The following is an 18,672-nucleotide window of genomic DNA, read 5'->3' as shown; positions in this document are numbered from 1 at the left end:
AACATTTGCACTTAATGATAATGCTTGCCTCGCTAGGCTGACAGGATCACTTGTGTTGCTTGGCTTTTTGCGAAACTTGAATTGTATTGAGAACATGTAGCATTGAGTATTTGTTGCAGATCTCTTTATGGCCACTCTGCTGGTCTCAGGGTAAAGTAAATTCAGCCACCAGTGCCTGTCGTGCAAATTGGTTCACGTGTTGGCTTCAGCAATGCCCCACACTTTACAGATGTATCAGACGTGTGCAGCTGGCTCTGTACGCAACAGTAAATGACAGCCGGAAGAATTTGCGTCAGCGCCAAGCAAGGAAAGAAAAGTGCTGTAAACTTATGGGGGGCAAGGCAAGATTATCATCCTGCCTGTCATAGAAGTTGTGCTTTAGGGCTATGAACTGCACTTAACAAATGCAAATGCAATGTTTTCTTCCTTTTTCAGAAGTAGAAAATTCAAAACCCTCTAACTTAAGTTCTATGATAAGCAGGATGATAATTTTATCTTTACACATTTAGCATGTTCGCTGCAGCTTAATTTTTTGAAAGTTGTCGGCAAAAAGTTACCTAAAATATCACATAAGTACGTGAGAACTTTTTTCACATAAAATTAAAGTACATATTTGGAATCAGCATGCCGAACTACATGTTTCCTGAAAATTTCGTAATTGTGATGCCATTAATATTTTTTTTCTAAGACCCGTTTTCCCTTTTAAAAGTAAAAAATACTTTAAGCTATTTCTTGTAACTGTGGTAAAGGTAAGGTAAGCCATGGAGTATGCACTGAAACCATTTCTTTTCCACAAGTTTTATGTGTACAAGTTCTGCGAATGTTAAATCTCCTTATGGCAGATTTATTTTGATATGCCACCAATTCAGACACAGTATTAAATCTCCCTACAGTAGATTTATTTCGATATGCCAATAATTCAGACACAGTATGCCTACATTGCTGATGTTTTCAACATGATCTTACTCGTATGTGCTGTTGGCAAACATACCTTCAGAGACCCTCCCCGCTGACAACAAATTAAAGCATGTGAAGAATGTTTAGCTTATAATCGGTGGTTGCATTCATGGCATTACATAACGTGGGTACCAATCCAAGGACATTGTAAGCAAATGGGGTAATTAAAACAATGAGTGATGCAGCACCTGTACATTTATTACCAGGCATGGGTGCCTTGCCCAAATATTTGGTGATAAATTGCTGCTCTATAGTCGGATACAACTTAAGTCTGCAGTGAAGTTCCGCCCACATTCAGGACCGCCGCACAAAATTCCTCCACGACAAAAAGTAGCCTGTTGTTAAAACTTCTCTTGTCACCTAAGCAAGAAGCTAATCACAAGAAAAAAGTTATGAGCTCTAGAATTTTGATACCTGGCTTGTTTAATAAAGTCAAACATTGAAATGCTTATTTCGTTTACTTTTGTGACTGGCTAGCGGAGTGATACAGTGCGCCGCGGACCATGGCCCAGTGTTAACTGCTTTTTTTTATGTTTTATCTTACTATAGTATGCACCTCTTCCAGGAGTATGCGTACAGTTAAACCTGGATATAACGATGTTTAAAAAAGTCCGCGATTTTTCGTTACATCCAGGTTTTCATTACATGCAGTTCGTGCAGAAAGACACAAAAACACAATGCAGAAAGGAAACCAAAATAAAAAATAAATGTAGGTGAAATCACCTTCAAAATATATACCGAAAACCCCATTACTCGATGTCACAAACATGGTGAAATTCTCTGAAATTGCACTGACATAGAGACTGCTGCAGCAGCCGCCGCCACCTCCGCAATGGCTGCCGCGGCTCACGCAACGCCGCTACGCGTTGCGTGAGCCAGCAACTTCCCTCTGCCCAACTTTCTGTATATTGCTCCCTTGTTCATTGTGTGCATTCCTGTTCTTTCATTTTTTTTTCCTTTCCGTGCCAGTAAAGTTGACCTTCACATTACAATAGTGGTTGCATAACGTTCAGGTAAACGTGGTATGCCATATTGAGCAAGCAGGCTCTGGCGTATTTTGGAATGTTTATAAAAAATTGTATGCTGAAGACTCTCTGTGAATCTGTTGCATAGCCATGGCTTGCGGCCCGGACAGTTACGAGGCACAGACAGCTCGACCATAGAAGACGTTTATTTGGGGCGTGTGATGGCTTTTATCTCCTGAAGTGGGAAGGGAAGTGGGAGAGGAAAGAAGGAATGGAAGTGTTCGGCGCACACACAGCGCTCTAGCATGACGAAGATACAACACTGCCCTCTCCTCAAAAATGGAACCATTGCACTGGCTTGCGCTGCTTCGTTGACTGGCGCAGGACTTGCTGCGAAGCTTCGACCGGACTCAAGATAGGTGGGAGAGGAGGGGTGCGAGGTTGAATGTTGTTGCTCGCAAATTGGGCTGTATCTGAAGAATCATCTGGGGCGGCCGCTTCCAAGGGAGTGGTTGCATTGGCGGCCGTGCTGGGACCTGCCGTCTGGTTGGACCCTGGACCGCGAGCAGTCATATCGGTGACCGGAAACCTTGGTGATGAATCCGAGCGGCGGCACACCTGATCGACGTGTCGCTTGACGATGGCAGTGGGAGTCTCTACGTTTACCATCCGTGCTCCTGTCGCCGATTTGACATGACCAGGCATCCACTTCTCTCCCTGTCCGTAATTGGGGACGTACACACTGCTGTCTGGTGGCAGTGTCCAGTCGTGGCTCTCCTCAGTTGGACCTGTAACATTCACAGGGAAGCAGGTGTATAGACGCGATCTTAGAGGAGCATCTCTGAAGGCAATTTCCCAGTCATCACAGGTGTTCGTCTATAATTGAACAACAGCCAAACCAATTTCTCATTGAGATCGCTGCCCTTTATTTTCTCAATACCCTTCTTTATCGGTCGCACCGCCCTTTCAGCAGCTCCATTTGACTGTTGGTGAAAAGGTGCCGTGCACAGATGCGTAATGTTGTATTTGCTGTATATGTGGCAAATTCCTTACTCGTGAACTGTTTGCCGTTGTCAGATACTATTGTACGTGGCACACTGAAACGGGCATACATGCTCCTCAGAGCCCTTATTGTGCTTTCTACATTTGCATGCTTCATAGGAATCGCTTCGATCCATTTGAAGTGCGCGTCCACTACCACAAGGATCATCTTCCCCGTTACGGGTCCGGCGAAGTCTATATGGATCTGAGACCACCGTTCTTCAGCCTTCTGCCAGTTCAGGGAAGGTGCAGCCAGTGGCGTAGGTAGATTTGCTATGCAATTTCCACAATTGGCCGCGTGCTGTTCTATGTCGCAGTCAAGTCCTGGCCACCAAAATAGGGAGCGTGCCACGGCTTTCATAGCCGATGATCCTTGGTGGGTTCGTGAAGAAGTTGCAGGAAGCGCTCTCTGGCGTCACTTGGTATGACGACACGATTTCCCCAGTATACGAGGTCATGGGCCAAGAAAAATTCTAGTCTACGCTCGTAATAAGGTGCTAAATCAGACTTTGTGTTTGTCTTGCTTGGTGGCCAACCGCGCAACACGTAATGCTAAACCTTACGCAATGTCGCGTCGACGGCCGTTAGATTCTTCAGTTCATGCGTTGAGACTACACCTTCATTTAAGCTTTCTAGTGCGAGGATGTATTCTGGGGGCTCACCTTCACCTCCGTCTCTGGTGGTCTACTGTGGCAGTCTGCTGAGAGCATCCTAGTTGAGTAGTTGTTTCCAAGGAATATACTGAAGCATGTAAATGTAGCCTCCGTGGTACAGTGCCCAGCGTTGAATTCGTGCAGCCACCATAGTCGGTGTCTGGCGGTCAGGTCTCAGCAGGCTGACGAGTGGTTGATGATCCGTGACCAACGTAAATTCACGACCTAGAAGATAGTCCCGGAATTTTGTTAGACTGAAAATCAGTGCCACCGCTTCACGTTCTAACTGGGAGCAGTTCCGCTATGCTTGGGTCAGTGTTCTTGAGCTAAAACCAATAGGTCTGTGTACGTTGTTGATAGAATGAAACAGAACTGCTCCGAGCGACGACGCATCACACTCTAGCTTGAGTTCCTTTGTAAAGTCGAAATGTACAAGAATTGGAGCATTTTTCAGACATTGTTTCGCTGCATCAAAGGCAGCCTTTTTCGGTGCTTTCCATTGGCACCGCGCGTTTCTTTGCAATAGTTGATACAGAGGTGCTAGGTACGTTGACATGTTTGGCAAAAATTTTGCGCAGAAAGTCAACATTCCGATAAATGACCGCAGTTCGGTCACGTTCCACGGATAAGGTGCGCGCATAATAGCTTCCACGTTGTTTTCGATTGGATGGAGGCCCTCACCGCCAATGCGATGTCTGAGGTATACAACAGCCGGTTGTCGAAATTTGCATTTGTCATACCGCAACTTCACTCCATGATCCCGAAAATGCTCTATGACGGCTTTCAATCGCTCTCGATTATCGCTTTTCTTCTCGTAAACGATTACATCATCAAGGTAGGCTTGCACGCCGGGTAAACCACTGATAATTGTGTCGATTTTTTTTTTGAAAATCGACGGTGTAGACGATATTCCGAACGGAAGCCGATTATAGCAAAATAAGGCTTTGTGCGTATTGATGACACAAAGTTTGAGTGCGGCTTCGTCTCAAGGTACCTGACTGTAAGTGTCTCGCAAGTCAAGGGTGCTGAAACATTCACTGCCACTTAAAACTGCAAACATATCCTTGATTACAGGAATAGGATATTGTTCAGTTGCGTAAACAGGGTTCAATGTAGCTTTAGAATCGCCACAAATCCGTGCGGATCCATCTTTCTTTAGCACTGGCACTATGAGCGTTACCCAATCTCAATGGCTGACTGGCGATAAGACGCCAAGGGAAACGACTCGGTCTAGCTCCAAAGCTACCTTGTCGCGTAGGGCATAAGGAAGAGATCTCGCCTTACAAAACTTTGGTATTGCTCCATCTTTGAGGTGCAGGCTTACTGGAGGACCCTTCATTAGGCCGCGTTCTGTGGTGAATATGTCCTGGTAGTCTGTGAAAATGGCCTTAACCTTGCAGGTGTCCGTTTCGCTTGTTTCTCTGGCTCCGCAGGCTGGAGCCGCATGTAGCACCAGAGCGCCAGCTATGTCCAGCAGCATCAGCAGGTCCCTTACGCATAGGCTTGGCCCTTCGCGGTCGAGCACCGTGAGGGGACAGTCCACGAGCACATCTCTGAAGCCGACACATAATGTCAGGTCACCCAGCACCGGTAATCGCTCTGCGTAGCACAACAACTTCACACTTGACAGCTTCAAGGCAGGCCAATGGTTTTGATGCTTCATGTACAGTCCCGAGAAACGACACATACTGGCGACCCGGTGTCAACTTCCATTGCTACTTGGACGCCGCCCCATATAAATGAGCAGCGAATTGGTGGCTTGAGAAAATTTTTACGGTCTGAAACCAATTTCCAAAGGTGGACTTCGTCTCTGCCATCGTACATTGGCGTGGTTTCCGTTATTGCCAGTGCATCTGTGTGCATCGCTCTGCCAGCTAACCTTCCGCGGTTAGGGTGGCTTTGACATTTCTTAGCAAGGTGTCCCCGCTAACCACAGCGATAACAACGTGCATTTGCCCATCCGTAGCTTACATCGATGTGTTTCGAGCTGCCACACCTTCCGCATTCCAGATGTTCTTCAGCCTTTCTGTTTTCCCCGGAGGGTGTTTTTCGAGCCGCCTGCAATTTCAATAGAGCCTTTGGCTCTGATGACATTTTCAAACCGTCATTTTCAGCAGTTTCAACCGAAATTGCGAGCGCTTCAGCCTCCGCCAGCGTGAGGTCGGCCTTTGCCAACAGTTGCTTCTGTGGGGCCCTTGACCGAACACCGCACACAATACGATCCTTGCGCATCCGTTCCAGGGCGTTGACAAAAATGCAGTTATCGGCTATGCGTTTTATTTCCACCAGGAACTGCGTGACAGATTCCCCTTCCATCTGGCCGCGATTAAAAAAACTTTAAACTCTCAGTTATGTCATGTCGCTTCGGATCATAGTACTCGCTTATCACCTCAACGACTTGCTCGAAGCTCAAAGCTTTTGGTGCGACTTTGCCGGCTAATACTTGCACGGTTTGTGTGCTCAATGCTGCCATGAGCAGTGCTCTCTTCTTGGCCGAATCGGTGATTTCGTTAGCTTCAAAGTAGGCCTCTGCCTTAACGAGATACGGCTTCCACTTATGTGTATCTTCATTGAAAGCAGGTAGCATATGATGAGCCATGCTTGTCATCTGTGAGGCTGCCTTCGCGGATGCCGATTCCGGGTCTTCTCTCACCACCTGTGGGGTATCCTGGCTCGTCGCCACTGTTGCACAGCCATGGCCTGCGGCCCGGACAGTTACGGAGCACAGACAGCTCGAACACAGAAGATGTTTATTTGGGGCATGTGATGGCTTTTATCCCCTGAAGTGAGAAAAGAAGTGCAAGTGGAAAGAAGGAATAGAAGTGTTCGGCGCACGTGCAGCACTCTAGCATGACGAAGACACAACAGAATCGGTCTGCTTTTTGGACAAACGTTGCACCAGTGAGCTGCTAGTTGTGCCAAGTCCAGACAAGATAAAAACAAATGCATTGCAGTGTTTATGTGCTCAAGCATTAGCCAATGCTCCTCGTTATTTCTTTCTATTTCTTTTTTAAGGCCTGTTGTTGCTCCAGAAAGTGCAGAAGGCAAGCAGCCTAAGAGGGCTAGGTAAGCGTTTTAGTTAATCATCATTGTGATGATGATAGTGCAGGGGTTCTCAAACTGGGTTCCATGGAACCCCTTGCTTACCTTGGGCTCCACGGGCTGCTTTTGTGGGTTCCGCAAGAACACACACTGGCCTGTACCCCCTTTCCTGTACACTTCTCACGGTCGTGCGCAAAGCAGAAATAGTGCCTGGTTTGTTAAAACTTATTTCAGAGCATTAGCTCTCCCACAGTTTCGCATCTGTGCCATCTGTAGCACAGGCCTTGGCAGCACGCCAAGATGCTGAGTGCCAGTAATGGCAGCGCGTGTTTATGTGTTGACGGGAGCGCAGGCATCCGGGAGCGCAGGCATCCGTGGCTTGTCCTGCGAAATTGGCAGGGTGCCAAGACACTGCTGTGGCCAAGCTGTGCCTGTGCACATGCATTTAGAACGCTGGTAAGGTGGTGTGTAAGGGGCATGGCGCATATAGCGATGCGTGTTACGTGCACTTGTGCTCATGGAAACTGAAAGTGGCGTGTGCGTCTCATTGGGAGTTTTTCCGTACGATTCGATGGCATCGGTGACGCTGGGGCGGAGTTTTGCGCCGCAAAAGCAGCAGGGTTCTGACGCTGTGCTGACGCGAGAGCAGTGCATGGCAGACAGCCAGTGAAAGTTGGATGAGGCTTCACGTTATTCTGTGCTCAGCCCAGCCAGACGAGTGTGCGAATGCGGGTGAACGTGACTAGTTTTTTTGCATTTTTGTCTTGGGGTTGAAGGTTTGAGCATGAGCGAGACATGGACATTGAATAGAAAACTGATTGCTAACAGCTAAAAAATAAAAATTACCGTATTTACTCTTGTAATTTGCACACCCCTAACTTTATACCCGGATTAAAAAAAAACATTTACGTGCATATTTTGCACTCTGCTGGGCCAACCTACTAGCATGTGTACATTTGCGCGCAAGGCAGGCTTGGGAAGAATGGCACGGCCGCGTCGCCGTGCACGGTTGCGAAATGTGCAAGTGGCGAGGGCACCAATTGTGCGCGGTTTACCCGCCTCGCTCATACTGGCGGTCACTTTTCCGGATGAACAGTTGCGCGCATGCCCGAATCCAAAACTACCAAACTGTTTGCTGTTCAGTTTGCCGCTAGTCAGTCGGACTGCATGCGAGCACGTCATCATATCGCATGTTATCTTCTTTGCTTCCCACTGCTGGCTTCGCGGTTGTATCGTTGCTCGCTTTTTGTTTTTGAGCTGCGCACGCGCCATCATCGCATCTTGCGGGGAACTACGTAACATGGGGCAGGGCATGAGTGGTATACGTCTTATATTTGAAGCCAACTTTTTTGTTGTTCATGGAGGGGTGTGAGATGGAAGGTTGATGTATTGGCGGCAATATACAGTATATATATAAAGTCTTATAACCTTTGTAGAGCTCTTTAGGACGTGCTCAGGAAATTTTCGCATAATTTGTGCATCTCCTTTTGGAATTCAAAGAAAAAGTGCGCAAATTACGAGCATAAACGTGGTACAGAAGCGAATAAAACAGCAAGAAACAGCAACATTGACCAATTGTGAGAGGGGGGGTGCTCCTTGGCACATGTTGAAGGCTGTTGTGGTTCCTTGGGGCGAATAAGGTTGAGAACTCCTGCGACAGTGCATGCCTACATGCACGTAAACCTTGCTACAGTGAAATTGCTGCTACAGCAAAGTGTTTTGGTTTCCTCTCCAGCAGATGGTACAGAGTAGTGCAATCAACTCCTTTTAGAGCGGGCTTCCACTTCGACAAAGTTATTGCAGAGTTAAAGTGAAGGCGACAATTTATTTTGCCCTCTGAAAAGTCTGGGTTTTGCTCAATCACATGCGCTCAATGGCAACTGTGAAGTGATGCAATTGTACAGTGAGGGCGCAATGCTGCAGCAGTGTCACGAGGGCACAATGCTGCAGCAGTGTCACGATTTCACTCCGAATTAACGAGTGTGTGGTGCCATTGACTTGTGTACATTTTTGAAGAGAGGGAGCAGGGAGGTCGAATTATCCGAATTTTCGAATTGACAGGGAGCTGAAATAATGAGGTTTGGCTGTGCTAAGAATGAGGAAAAGTCTAATTGGCTTCTCTTAGGAGTTGGGTTTTCCCCTCTCGGAATGTTTTGAAAGGATCAGAAAGTTGAAAATTGGAATTTAAGAATTGCGTCCTTGTTCAGTACTCTTTACTGCAATACATATGACAGCCTTCAGGGAAAATGGTAATAACTAGAAGGACTGTATCACCAAGCAAGATATCACACCTTCTCAACACTGCTTGATTGATCTCCTGTGGTAATGGGGCCATGAGTGGGCCTTGGGGATTAAAATGCACAACGTGCAGTTTCTTATTTCTGTCTCTCTTTCTTTATCAGCAAGGAGAGCCCGAAGAAAGATGCTGCAGCATCACCACAACCACGTTCCAGGCGCCAACAAGATACAGCAAGCAAAACACCACGAGGAAGGCGAAGCACAGCAAGGTAACGGCCCTTCACACTGGGTGACAATGTGCATCCCATCAAAACACGGCTGGGGGTGCTTGGAGTTTTTTAATGTTTCGCTACCTCCACTCTATTCCTTTTCATTGGGGGTGGGCGATTACTGGAATTTTTTAAAACAAATTAAATACGAATATTTAGAAAAATTCCTTCAAGTATGAAACCGAATATTTGTTCGGTAAGGAAAAAAAATAAAGAAAACGGTAACAAGCAAATTTGGTTGTCCTTATGTTCTTGGTTTTTAAAAACTATGGGCTCTTTGGAGCTATCCTTAAGCAGAACTTGTGACTGGCTAAATACCTTGCAGGACAAAAACACTTATGTCCGCAGACATGTATACTGCTTGATTAGGCAGCATATAGCAGTATGCAACCTGTAATGTAGTAGCCATGCAAAATGATCATGTGCACCACTGTCTGCTAACCCAGGCCCTCGTTAAACTATTGTCTGAATCAATAGCTTGACAAGAGTGTCTTTTCTGGGAGTCTTGATGCCTTAGGCAGCATAAGACAGTTTTCGCTAAGCTTCCGCTCTCGCCGTTCGGTCATATTCCACTTGGCACTCGCGATAATACAGGACGAACCACGGCCGCAGCTATGGATGAGGGTAGCTCAGTTGGTAGAGCACTGGACACAAAATTCGGTGGTGGTGGGTTTGGATCCCAGCGGTAGCATGTGGTTGTTTTTTCTTCTACTTTCGAATCAGTTACCTTTCAGCTATAAAGTAATTACACTATTAATTACCCATTGATCAGCAATATAAATTTAATAAAAGATAGAAAAATTCCCATATGCTCCTTGGTTTCGATGACTGTTTGCTTCCTTCATACGTATATGTCATAACGAGCCCCTTATTTCCCTTCCCTTGTCTTCTCAATAGATGCATGGTGCTATTTCTGGCTTTGTTAGGGGCAAGTACTGCACTCCTGTGACTTGACACGTTTATTTGTGACCGCACGCATTCATTTATACAATGTTCAAGGTTGTGGCGGGTGTTGCGCGCCTGCTACTCTGTGCAGGAACTTCTTTATCGTGCTTAAATACGATGCATATAAGAGCCTTGGCCGTTCTAATTCTAACCCCTTTAGTTGCCAGCTGCGTATGTCGGTATCGCTGCTGCCGAGCCCTTTCTTTTGTCATAAGTTTTAAACACTGTTTCAAAATTGTAGCCAAGCAGGCTCTGCCATATTTTGGAACGTTTATAAAAATTGTGTGCTGAAGACTGCTCCGTGAAACGGTCTGCTCTTTGAACAAAAGTTGCAGCTGACAATGAGCTACTAGTTCTGCAGAGTAAGAGACAAGATAAAAAAATGCATTGAAATGTTTATGTGCTCAAGCGTTAACCAATGCTCCTCGTTATTTCATCATATTCTTTCTTTTTTTAAGGCCTGTTATCGCTGCAGAAGTAATTCCAGAGGATGAGCAGGCAGGTAGCTCAAGTGCAAAAGACCAGCAGCATGAGAGGGCAAGGGAAGCATTTTAGTTCATCGTCATTGTGTTGATGATAGTGCATGCCTAAATGGACATAAACCCTGCTACAGTAAACGTTGCTACCGTGAAATCGCCGCTCGAGCAAAGTGCTTTGGGTTCCCCTCCAGGAGAAAATACTAAGTCATGCAATCAGTTTCCCCCCCACAATCAGCTTCTTTCGGAGCGGGCTTCCGCTTCAACAAAGTTTTTCTGGAGTGCAAGTGAAGATGGCAATTTATTTTGCCCTGTGAAAAATCTGGGCTTTGCTCGATCACATACACTCACTGACAACTGTGAAGTGGTACAGCTGTACAGTGAGGGCACAATGCTGGCAGATATCTGCAGTGGTGTCGCGATTTCACTCCGAATTAACGAGTATGTAGTGCCATTGACTTTTGTGCATTTTTGACGGGAGGGAGCAAGGAGGCCGAATTAGCCAAACTTTCGAACTAAGAGGGGCCGAATTAATGAGGCTTGACTTTACTTAGAATGAGGAAAAGTATAATTGGCTTCTGTTAGGAGGTGGGTTTTCCCCTCTCGGAATGTTTTGAGAGGTTCAGAAAGGTTGAAAATTGGAAATTAAAAATTGTGCCCTTGTTCAGCACCCTATACTGCATTACATATGACAGCCTTCAGGGAAAATGGTAATAACTTGAAGGACTGTATCACCAAGGAAGACATCACACCTGCATCACTGCTTGCATTGATTGATCTCCTGTGGTAATGGGGCCATGAGTGGGCTTTGGGGATGAAAATGAACAACATGCAGTTTCTTATTTCTGTCTCTTTTTTTGTCAGCAAGGAGAGCCCGAAGAAAGATGTTGCAGCATCACCACAACCGCGTTCCAGGCGCCTACAAGCTACAGCAAGCAAAACACCACGAGGAAGGCGAAGCACAGCAAGGTAACGTCCCTTCACACTGGGTGACAATGTGCATCCCATCAAAACAACAAGGCTATGTTGTACTGAAGGTGCTAGGAATTTTTTAATGTTTTGCTACCACCACTCTACTCCTTTTCATTGGGGGTGGGCGACTACTGGAATTTTCTAAAACAAATTTAATCTGAATACTTAGAAAAAATTCCTTCAAATATGGAACAGAATATTTGTTCAGTAAGGAAAAAAATTCAAGATATGCATGCAACAAGCAAATTTTGTTGTCCTTACGTTTTTGTTTTTTAAATAGTATGGGCACTTTAGAGCTATCCTTAAGCAGAACTTGTGACTGACTAAGAACCATGCAGTACAAAGACACTTATGTCCACAGACATGTATACTGCTTGATTAGGCGGCATATAGCAGTATGCAAACTGTAATGTAGTAGCCATGCGAAATGATCATGTGCACCACTGTCTGCTAACCCAGGCCCTCGTTAAACTATTGTCTGAATCATAGCTTGAGAAGAGTGTCTTTTCTAGGAGTCTTGATGCCATAGGCAGCATAAGACGGTTTTCGCTAAGCTTCCGCTCCCGCCGTTCGATCACAATTTTCGTGGCACTCGCGATAATACAGGACGAACCATGGCCGCAGCTATGGATGAGTGTAGCTCAGTTGGTGGAGCACTGGACACAAAATTCGGTGGTGGTGGGTTTGGATCCCAGCGGCAGCATGTGGTTGTTTTTTCTTCTACTTTCGAATCAGTTACCTTTCAGCTATAAAGTAATTACACTATTAATTACCCATTGATCAGCAATATAAATTTAATAAAAGATAGAAAAATTCCCATATGCTCCTTGGTTACGGTGACTGTTTGCTTCCTTCATACGTATACGTCATGACGAGCCCCTTATTTCCCTTCCCTTGTCTTCTCAATAGATGCATGGTGCTGTTTCTCGCTTTGTCAGGGGCAAGTACCGCACTCCTGTGACTTAGCAAGTTTATTTGTGACCGCACGCGTTCATTTATACAATGTTCAAGATTGTGGTGGGTGTTGCGCGCCTGCTACTCTGTGCAGGAACTTCTTTATCGTGCTTAAATACGATGCATCTGAGAGCCTTGGCCGTTATAATTCTAACCCCTTTAGTGGCCAGCTGTGTATGTCGGTATCGCTGCTGCCGAGCCCTTGCTTTTGTCACAAGTTTTAAACACTGTTTAAAACTTGCAGCCAAGCAGGCTCTGCAGTATTTTGGAATGTTTATAAAAAATTGCATGCTGAAGACTGCTCCATGAATCGGTCTGCTCTTTGAACAAAAGCTGCAGCTGGCAATAAGCTACTAGTTATACAAAGTGCGAGACAAGATAAAAACAAATGCATTGAAATGTTTATTTGCTCAAGCCTTAGCCAATGCTCCTCGTTATTTCATCATATTCTTTCTTTTTTTTTAAGGCCTGTTATCGCTGTAGAAGTAATTCCAGAGGATGAGCAGGCAGGTAGCTCAAGTGCAAAAGACCAGCAGCCTAAGAGGGCAAGGCAAGCGTTTTAGTTAATCGTCATTGTGATGATGATAGTGCATGCCTAAATGGACATAAACGTTGCTACAGTAAACGATGCTACCGTAAAATTGCCACTACACAAAGTGCTTCCCCTCTAGGAGAAAATACAAAGTAATGCAATCAATTTCCCCCCACAATCAACTTCTTTCGGAGCGGGCATCCGCTTCAACAAAGTTTTTGTGGAGTGCAAGTGAAGATGGCAATTTATTTTGCCCTGCGACAAATCTGGGCTTTGCTCGATCACATGCACTCGGTGACAACTGTGAAGTGGTGCAGCTGTACAGTGAGGGCACAATGCTGGCAAATATCTGCAGCAATGTTGTGATTTCACTCCGAATCAACAAGTAGTGCCATTGACTTATGTGCATTTTTGACGGGAGGGAGCAGGGAGGCCGAATTAGCCAAAATTTTCGAATTAACGGGGAGCTGAAATAATGAGGCTTCACTTTACTAAGAATGAGGAAAAATATAATTGGCTTCTCTTAGAAGGTGGGCTTTCCCCTCTCGGAATGTTTTGAAAGGATCAGAATGGTTGAAAATTGTAAATTAAGAATTGCGTCCTTGTTCAGCACTCTTTACTGCAATACATATGACAGCCTTCAGGGAAAACATTAAGAATTATAAGAAGTGTATCACCAAGCAAGACATCACACCTGCATCACTGCTTGCATTGATTGATCTCCTGTGGTAAAGGGGGGCATGAGTGGGCTTCGGGGATGAAAATGCACAACATGCAGTTTCTTATTTCTGTCTCTCTTTTTTTTATCAGCAAGGAGAGCCCGAAGAAAGATGCTGCAGCATCACCACAACCACGTTCCAGGCGCCTACAAGCTACAGCAAGCAAAACACCACGAGGAAGGCGAAGCACAGCAAGGTAACGGCCGTTCACACTGGGTGACAATGTGCATCCCATCAAAACAACAAGGCTATGTTGTACTGAGGGTGCTAGGAGTTTTTTTAATGTTTCGCCACCACCACTCTACTCCTTTTCATTGGGGGTGGGCGATTACTGTAATTTTCGAAAACAAATTGAATCTGAATACTTAGAAAAAGTTTCTTCAAATATGGAACAGAATATTTGTTCAGTAAGGAAAAAAAATTCAAGAAATGCAACAAGCAAATTTTGTTGTCCTTACGTTTTTGGTTTTTAAATAGTATGGGCTCTTTAGAACTATCCTTAAGCAGAACTTGTGACTGACTGAGTACCATACAGTACAAAAACAGTTATGTCCACAGACATGTATACTGCTTGATTAGGCGGCATATAGCAGTATGCAACCTGTAATGTAGTGGCCATGCGAAATGATCATGTGCACCACTGTCTGCTAACCGAGGCCCTCGTTAGGCTATTGTGTGCTCAATAGCTTAACAAGAGTGTCTTTTCTGGCAGTCTTGATGCCATAGATAGCGTAAGATAGTTTTTGCTAAGCTTCCGCTCTCGGCGTTCAATCACATTCCTCGTGGCACTCATGGTAATACGGCACATACCACGGTCACCACTATGGATGAGGGTAGCTTAGTTGGTAGAGCAGTGAATTGGGAACAGTTGGGGATAACAGTTAATGGAGACTACCTAAATAACCTGCGATTTGCTGATGACATTGCCTGGCTGAGTCACTCAGGAGGTGAACTGCAAATCAAGATCTATGAGTTAGACAGGCACAGCAGAATGGTGGGTCTAAAAATTAACATGCAGAAAGCCAAAGTAATGTTCAACAGCCTAGCAAGGAAACAGCAGTTTACAATTGGCAGCGAGGTGCTGGAAGTGGTAAAGGAATAGGAATACGTCTACTTAGGGCAGGTAATGACAGCTGATCCAGATCATGAGGGGGAAGTAACTAGAAGGCTAAGAATGGGGTGAAGTACATATGGCTTGTTCTCTCAGATCATCAATGGCAATTTACCAATGTTCCTGAAGAGAAAAGTGTACCTTACCGGTACTCGCCTACGGGGCAGAAATGTGGAGGCTAACAAAAAGGGTTCAGCTTAAGTTAAGGACAACGCAGGGAGCCATGGAAAGAAAAATGATAGGTGTAGACCACAAGCGGGTAGAGTGGGTGAGGGAACGAACGTGGGTTAATGACATCCTAGTCGAAATCAAGAGGAAGAAATGGGCTTGGGCAGGCAGCTGCAATGGCAAGATAACCGCTGGTCCTTAAGGGTAACGGAGTGGATTTCAAGAGAAGGCAAGCATAGCAGGGGGCGGCAGAAGGTTAGGTGGGCGGATGAAATTAAGAAGTTTGCAGGCATAGCGTGGGCGCAGCTGGCAAAGGACAGGGTGAATCAGAGAGACATGGGAGAGAGGCCTTTGCCCTGCAGTGGGTGTAGTCAGGCTGATGATGATGGACACGAAATTCGGAGGTGGTAGGTTCGGATCCCAGCGGCAGCATGTGGTTGTTTTTTCTTTTTTCTTTCTAATCAGGTACCATTCAGCTATAAAGTAATTACACTGTTAATTACCCATTCATCAGCAATATAAATTTAATAAATGATAGAAACATTTTTGGCTACAATCGCCGAGGTGAGCGGACGCGTTCACATCGGTTCTGTCTTCTACAAATCATTTCGCAGCGATTTCAACTGCATTTCATCGCCAACCTTTCATCAACGGATCCGTGAAGTCGAGAGGCATCAACGAATACCCAGTTTTGAGGTGGGCCACCATTATTCGCAGAGATATTGCACTTTCTGCACTCCGACCCCACCAAAGCCTCGCTAGGTCTAGGCGTGTACGCCAGACGCTAGGCCTAGCCGGCGTGACCGCTGCGCGCCGCTGACAGACGCGGCGCCACGTATACGGACTCCCTCCAACGAAGCGGCACAAGCCGACGAACGTGACTCAAGAATAAACGTGCAAGTGATGGGGGAAGACATTTCCGCCGACGAATTACCGAAGAAGCCGGATGGAAGACCGCCGGTGCGCGGCGTTCGAGACCCCGAGACCACGGAGCGAATTCGACGCATGACATCAATGCAAGAGCGAGCGCGCCTGGCACCGGCCAGCAAGGTACGAAACCCAAGCATGTCAAAGGAAAGGTTATCAAAGCGGGACGCATGCCCAGACTACCGAAGGAGGAAATTAAAATCGTGCTTCGACCAAAAGGCGGCCTCGACATCGTGAAGGTCGGCGCCCCAACGGTCACCACCGCAATCTTCGCGGCTGCCAACATAACGGGAGACGAAAGTGCGGAAGACGCGGTCTGTCCGAACTCGCACCAGAACATCGTCGTCATCAGCACACAGAAACGAGCGAACGCGGACCGCTATGCCAAACTGTGGGAAATTTACATCTAAGTGAAAGCGCACGAAGTCAACGCATACGAAACGGCACCCGATAATACAACCAAGGGAGTCATTCATGGCATCCCCATTGAGGACGGACCCCGAGCACTGGACGAGAACATCGTAAACCCGGGAAACCCGCTGGCACTGGCGGGCCAAACGCATAGGCTTTACGACCACTGTTGTAATTGCCTTCGACGGACTCGAAGTGCCCAACCTCGTCAGGTACGGCGCAACACTCCTTCGTTGCACGTTGTATCGCAAGCAAATTGACATCTGTTACAAGCGCGGACGCCTCGGCCACTGCATGGACGTTTGCCCAAATTCCGCCAACCGCATTTGCAGAGGTTGCGGAGGCCGCAACCCAGACCAGGGGCACCAATGCTCGCCCAAGTGTAACCTTTGCGGCGGCGCTCACATGACGGCCGACAAGGCCTGCAAAGCAAGGTACAGGACTCCGTATGTGATTTGCAGGCGACGATGGGAGCGCCAAAACGCGCATGCCCAACTGACACAGCAAGACTTCCCGCCCATCCAGCCGCATAGATTCAGATCCACGTCGCGATCGCGTGGCCGGTCCCGGTTCCGCCGTCGTCAAAGGCACAACCGCGCTCCGGCAAGATCGAGATCTAGGACGCCAACTCCCGGAGACAAGGTGAGCTGGGCGGACACTGTCCGGGGCATCGTGCGGGAGGGGGTCGTAACAGCACCTGCAGTCCCAGAGCAGAATCAAAAAGCCGATAATGACATTTTAGAGGCGCTAAGGAAAGAGAACGCAGAAATGCGAAAAGAGAACGCGGTAATGCGAGAACAAGTCCAAAAGCTAATGCAAGAGATGCGAGAACTCAGACGCGAGCGCGCCGGGGTGGAAAAAAACAAAGAACGCACAACAGCAGGTATCGGCGAGCGTTCTTCACGCGGACGCACCCGCCCCGAAGAAACGGGCGATACAACACCACGCGGGCGGTTTCGAGAGCCAGGTGCGAGAGGAAATTACAGACATCAAGAAAATGCTATGCACCATGCAAAGTACCATTGAGACCCTACACGCAACATTCCTCGGCCTCGCAAACAGGACCACTAACCTTGAAGGAAACATGCAGATAATACTGAATCACTCCGTATTCACGTAACACGGACACGCACCGGCGATCAGTGATGCGGGACCGAGCCACCATCAAGGGCAGCTGGGTAACTTGCATCAGCATCAACATGGCCAACGATGACCAAGAGATAGTAATATGGCAGTGGAACTGCCCCGGCTTCGCCGGCAAAAAGGACATTCTACAGCAACACATCAGGCACGCAACACGTAAACCGGACGTAATATTACTCCAAGAAATGCTCACCAACGCGGCTACCTTAACAGGCTACAGAACGCAAGGCAGCAAAATCGAGGGGAGGGGTGTATGCACGCTCGTTAGGAAGCGTCTCACATTCGTTGACCACGAACTAAGCGGTGTCCAGATGGAACACGCTCTCATCAAACTGACACCCACCAAGCAGAGGAAACAAAGTATATTCATACTGAACGTATACAGCAGCTTCAGAAGATGCTCAAGATTGTCGGGTCCCGGACGCTGATTGCAGGGAGAGATTTCAACGCGGCAGACACGGCATGGGGTTACGGCTACAGCACGACCAAGGGAAGACAACTCGGGCAAGATGCGCAGGAACTCGACTTCACGTTACTTACAGATCCGGCGCATCCGACGAGAATCGGTACCTCCACTACCAGAGACACGACCCCGGGCCTGACGTTCATCCAAAATGCCGGGACGACGGCTACCACATGGAAAAACACGTCGGCCGACCTGAGGAGTGACCACATGATCGTCAAAATACACGTACAGACTCCGGACAAGGTGCACGGCAGTAAGCGAAATTTCAAATGGACCGATTTGAAAGAGTTCAGAAATAAACGAGACCAACAAGAGTCTTCAGGAGATACGATCACGGACATCGAAGCCTGGACATGCTAGCTGGTTGCAGACGCCAAAGTGTCAACCAAGACCGTCGAAACCGAGGTTGAAACTGACAAGATGGGCAGCCGCCTGGCGCATCTCATCGAGGCGAAGAACTCTGTCCTGGCCAGGTGGAAGGGACAGAGACTGAATCGGAGACTCGGAAAGAAAATAGCGGAGATCAACCGCAACATCGAGGAGCACTGCCGAACGCTCAACCACCAGCAATGGGATGAGTTATGCAATGCAGTCGACGGCCAACTACACAACGGGAAATCGTGGAACCTGCTCAGGCATCTGTTGGACGAAACGAAGACCAAGTCCCACCAGAGGAACTGCCT

General features: G+C 47.0%; 1 protein-coding gene across 14 annotated transcripts in view; it reads left to right on the top strand.

The window, feature by feature from the left end:
• Positions 1-18,672, top strand: part of LOC144099057 (uncharacterized) — a 183,607-nt gene that overhangs the window by 154,561 nt on the left and 10,374 nt on the right. For 10 of the 14 annotated variants that reach the window (XM_077632101.1, XM_077632099.1, XM_077632096.1 and 7 more), the window contains 5 exons: positions 9,061-9,165; positions 10,569-10,652; positions 11,451-11,555; positions 12,979-13,062; positions 13,855-13,959. In XM_077632101.1, the coding sequence (XP_077488227.1) occupies positions 9,061-9,165; positions 10,569-10,652; positions 11,451-11,555; positions 12,979-13,062; positions 13,855-13,959 (483 nt within the window). The remainder of the gene's footprint in view (positions 1-9,060; positions 9,166-10,568; positions 10,653-11,450; positions 11,556-12,978; positions 13,063-13,854; positions 13,960-18,672) is intronic. The other 4 variants (XM_077632090.1, XM_077632094.1, XM_077632095.1 and 1 more) reach the window with 3 other exon arrangements.

This window comes from Amblyomma americanum, chromosome 7 (assembly GCF_052857255.1).
Source record: "Amblyomma americanum isolate KBUSLIRL-KWMA chromosome 7, ASM5285725v1, whole genome shotgun sequence".
Lineage (NCBI taxonomy): Eukaryota > Metazoa > Arthropoda > Arachnida > Ixodida > Ixodidae > Amblyomma > Amblyomma americanum.
Note: the sequence above shows the minus strand (reverse complement) of the source record. Positions and strands in the feature narration are given on the sequence as shown.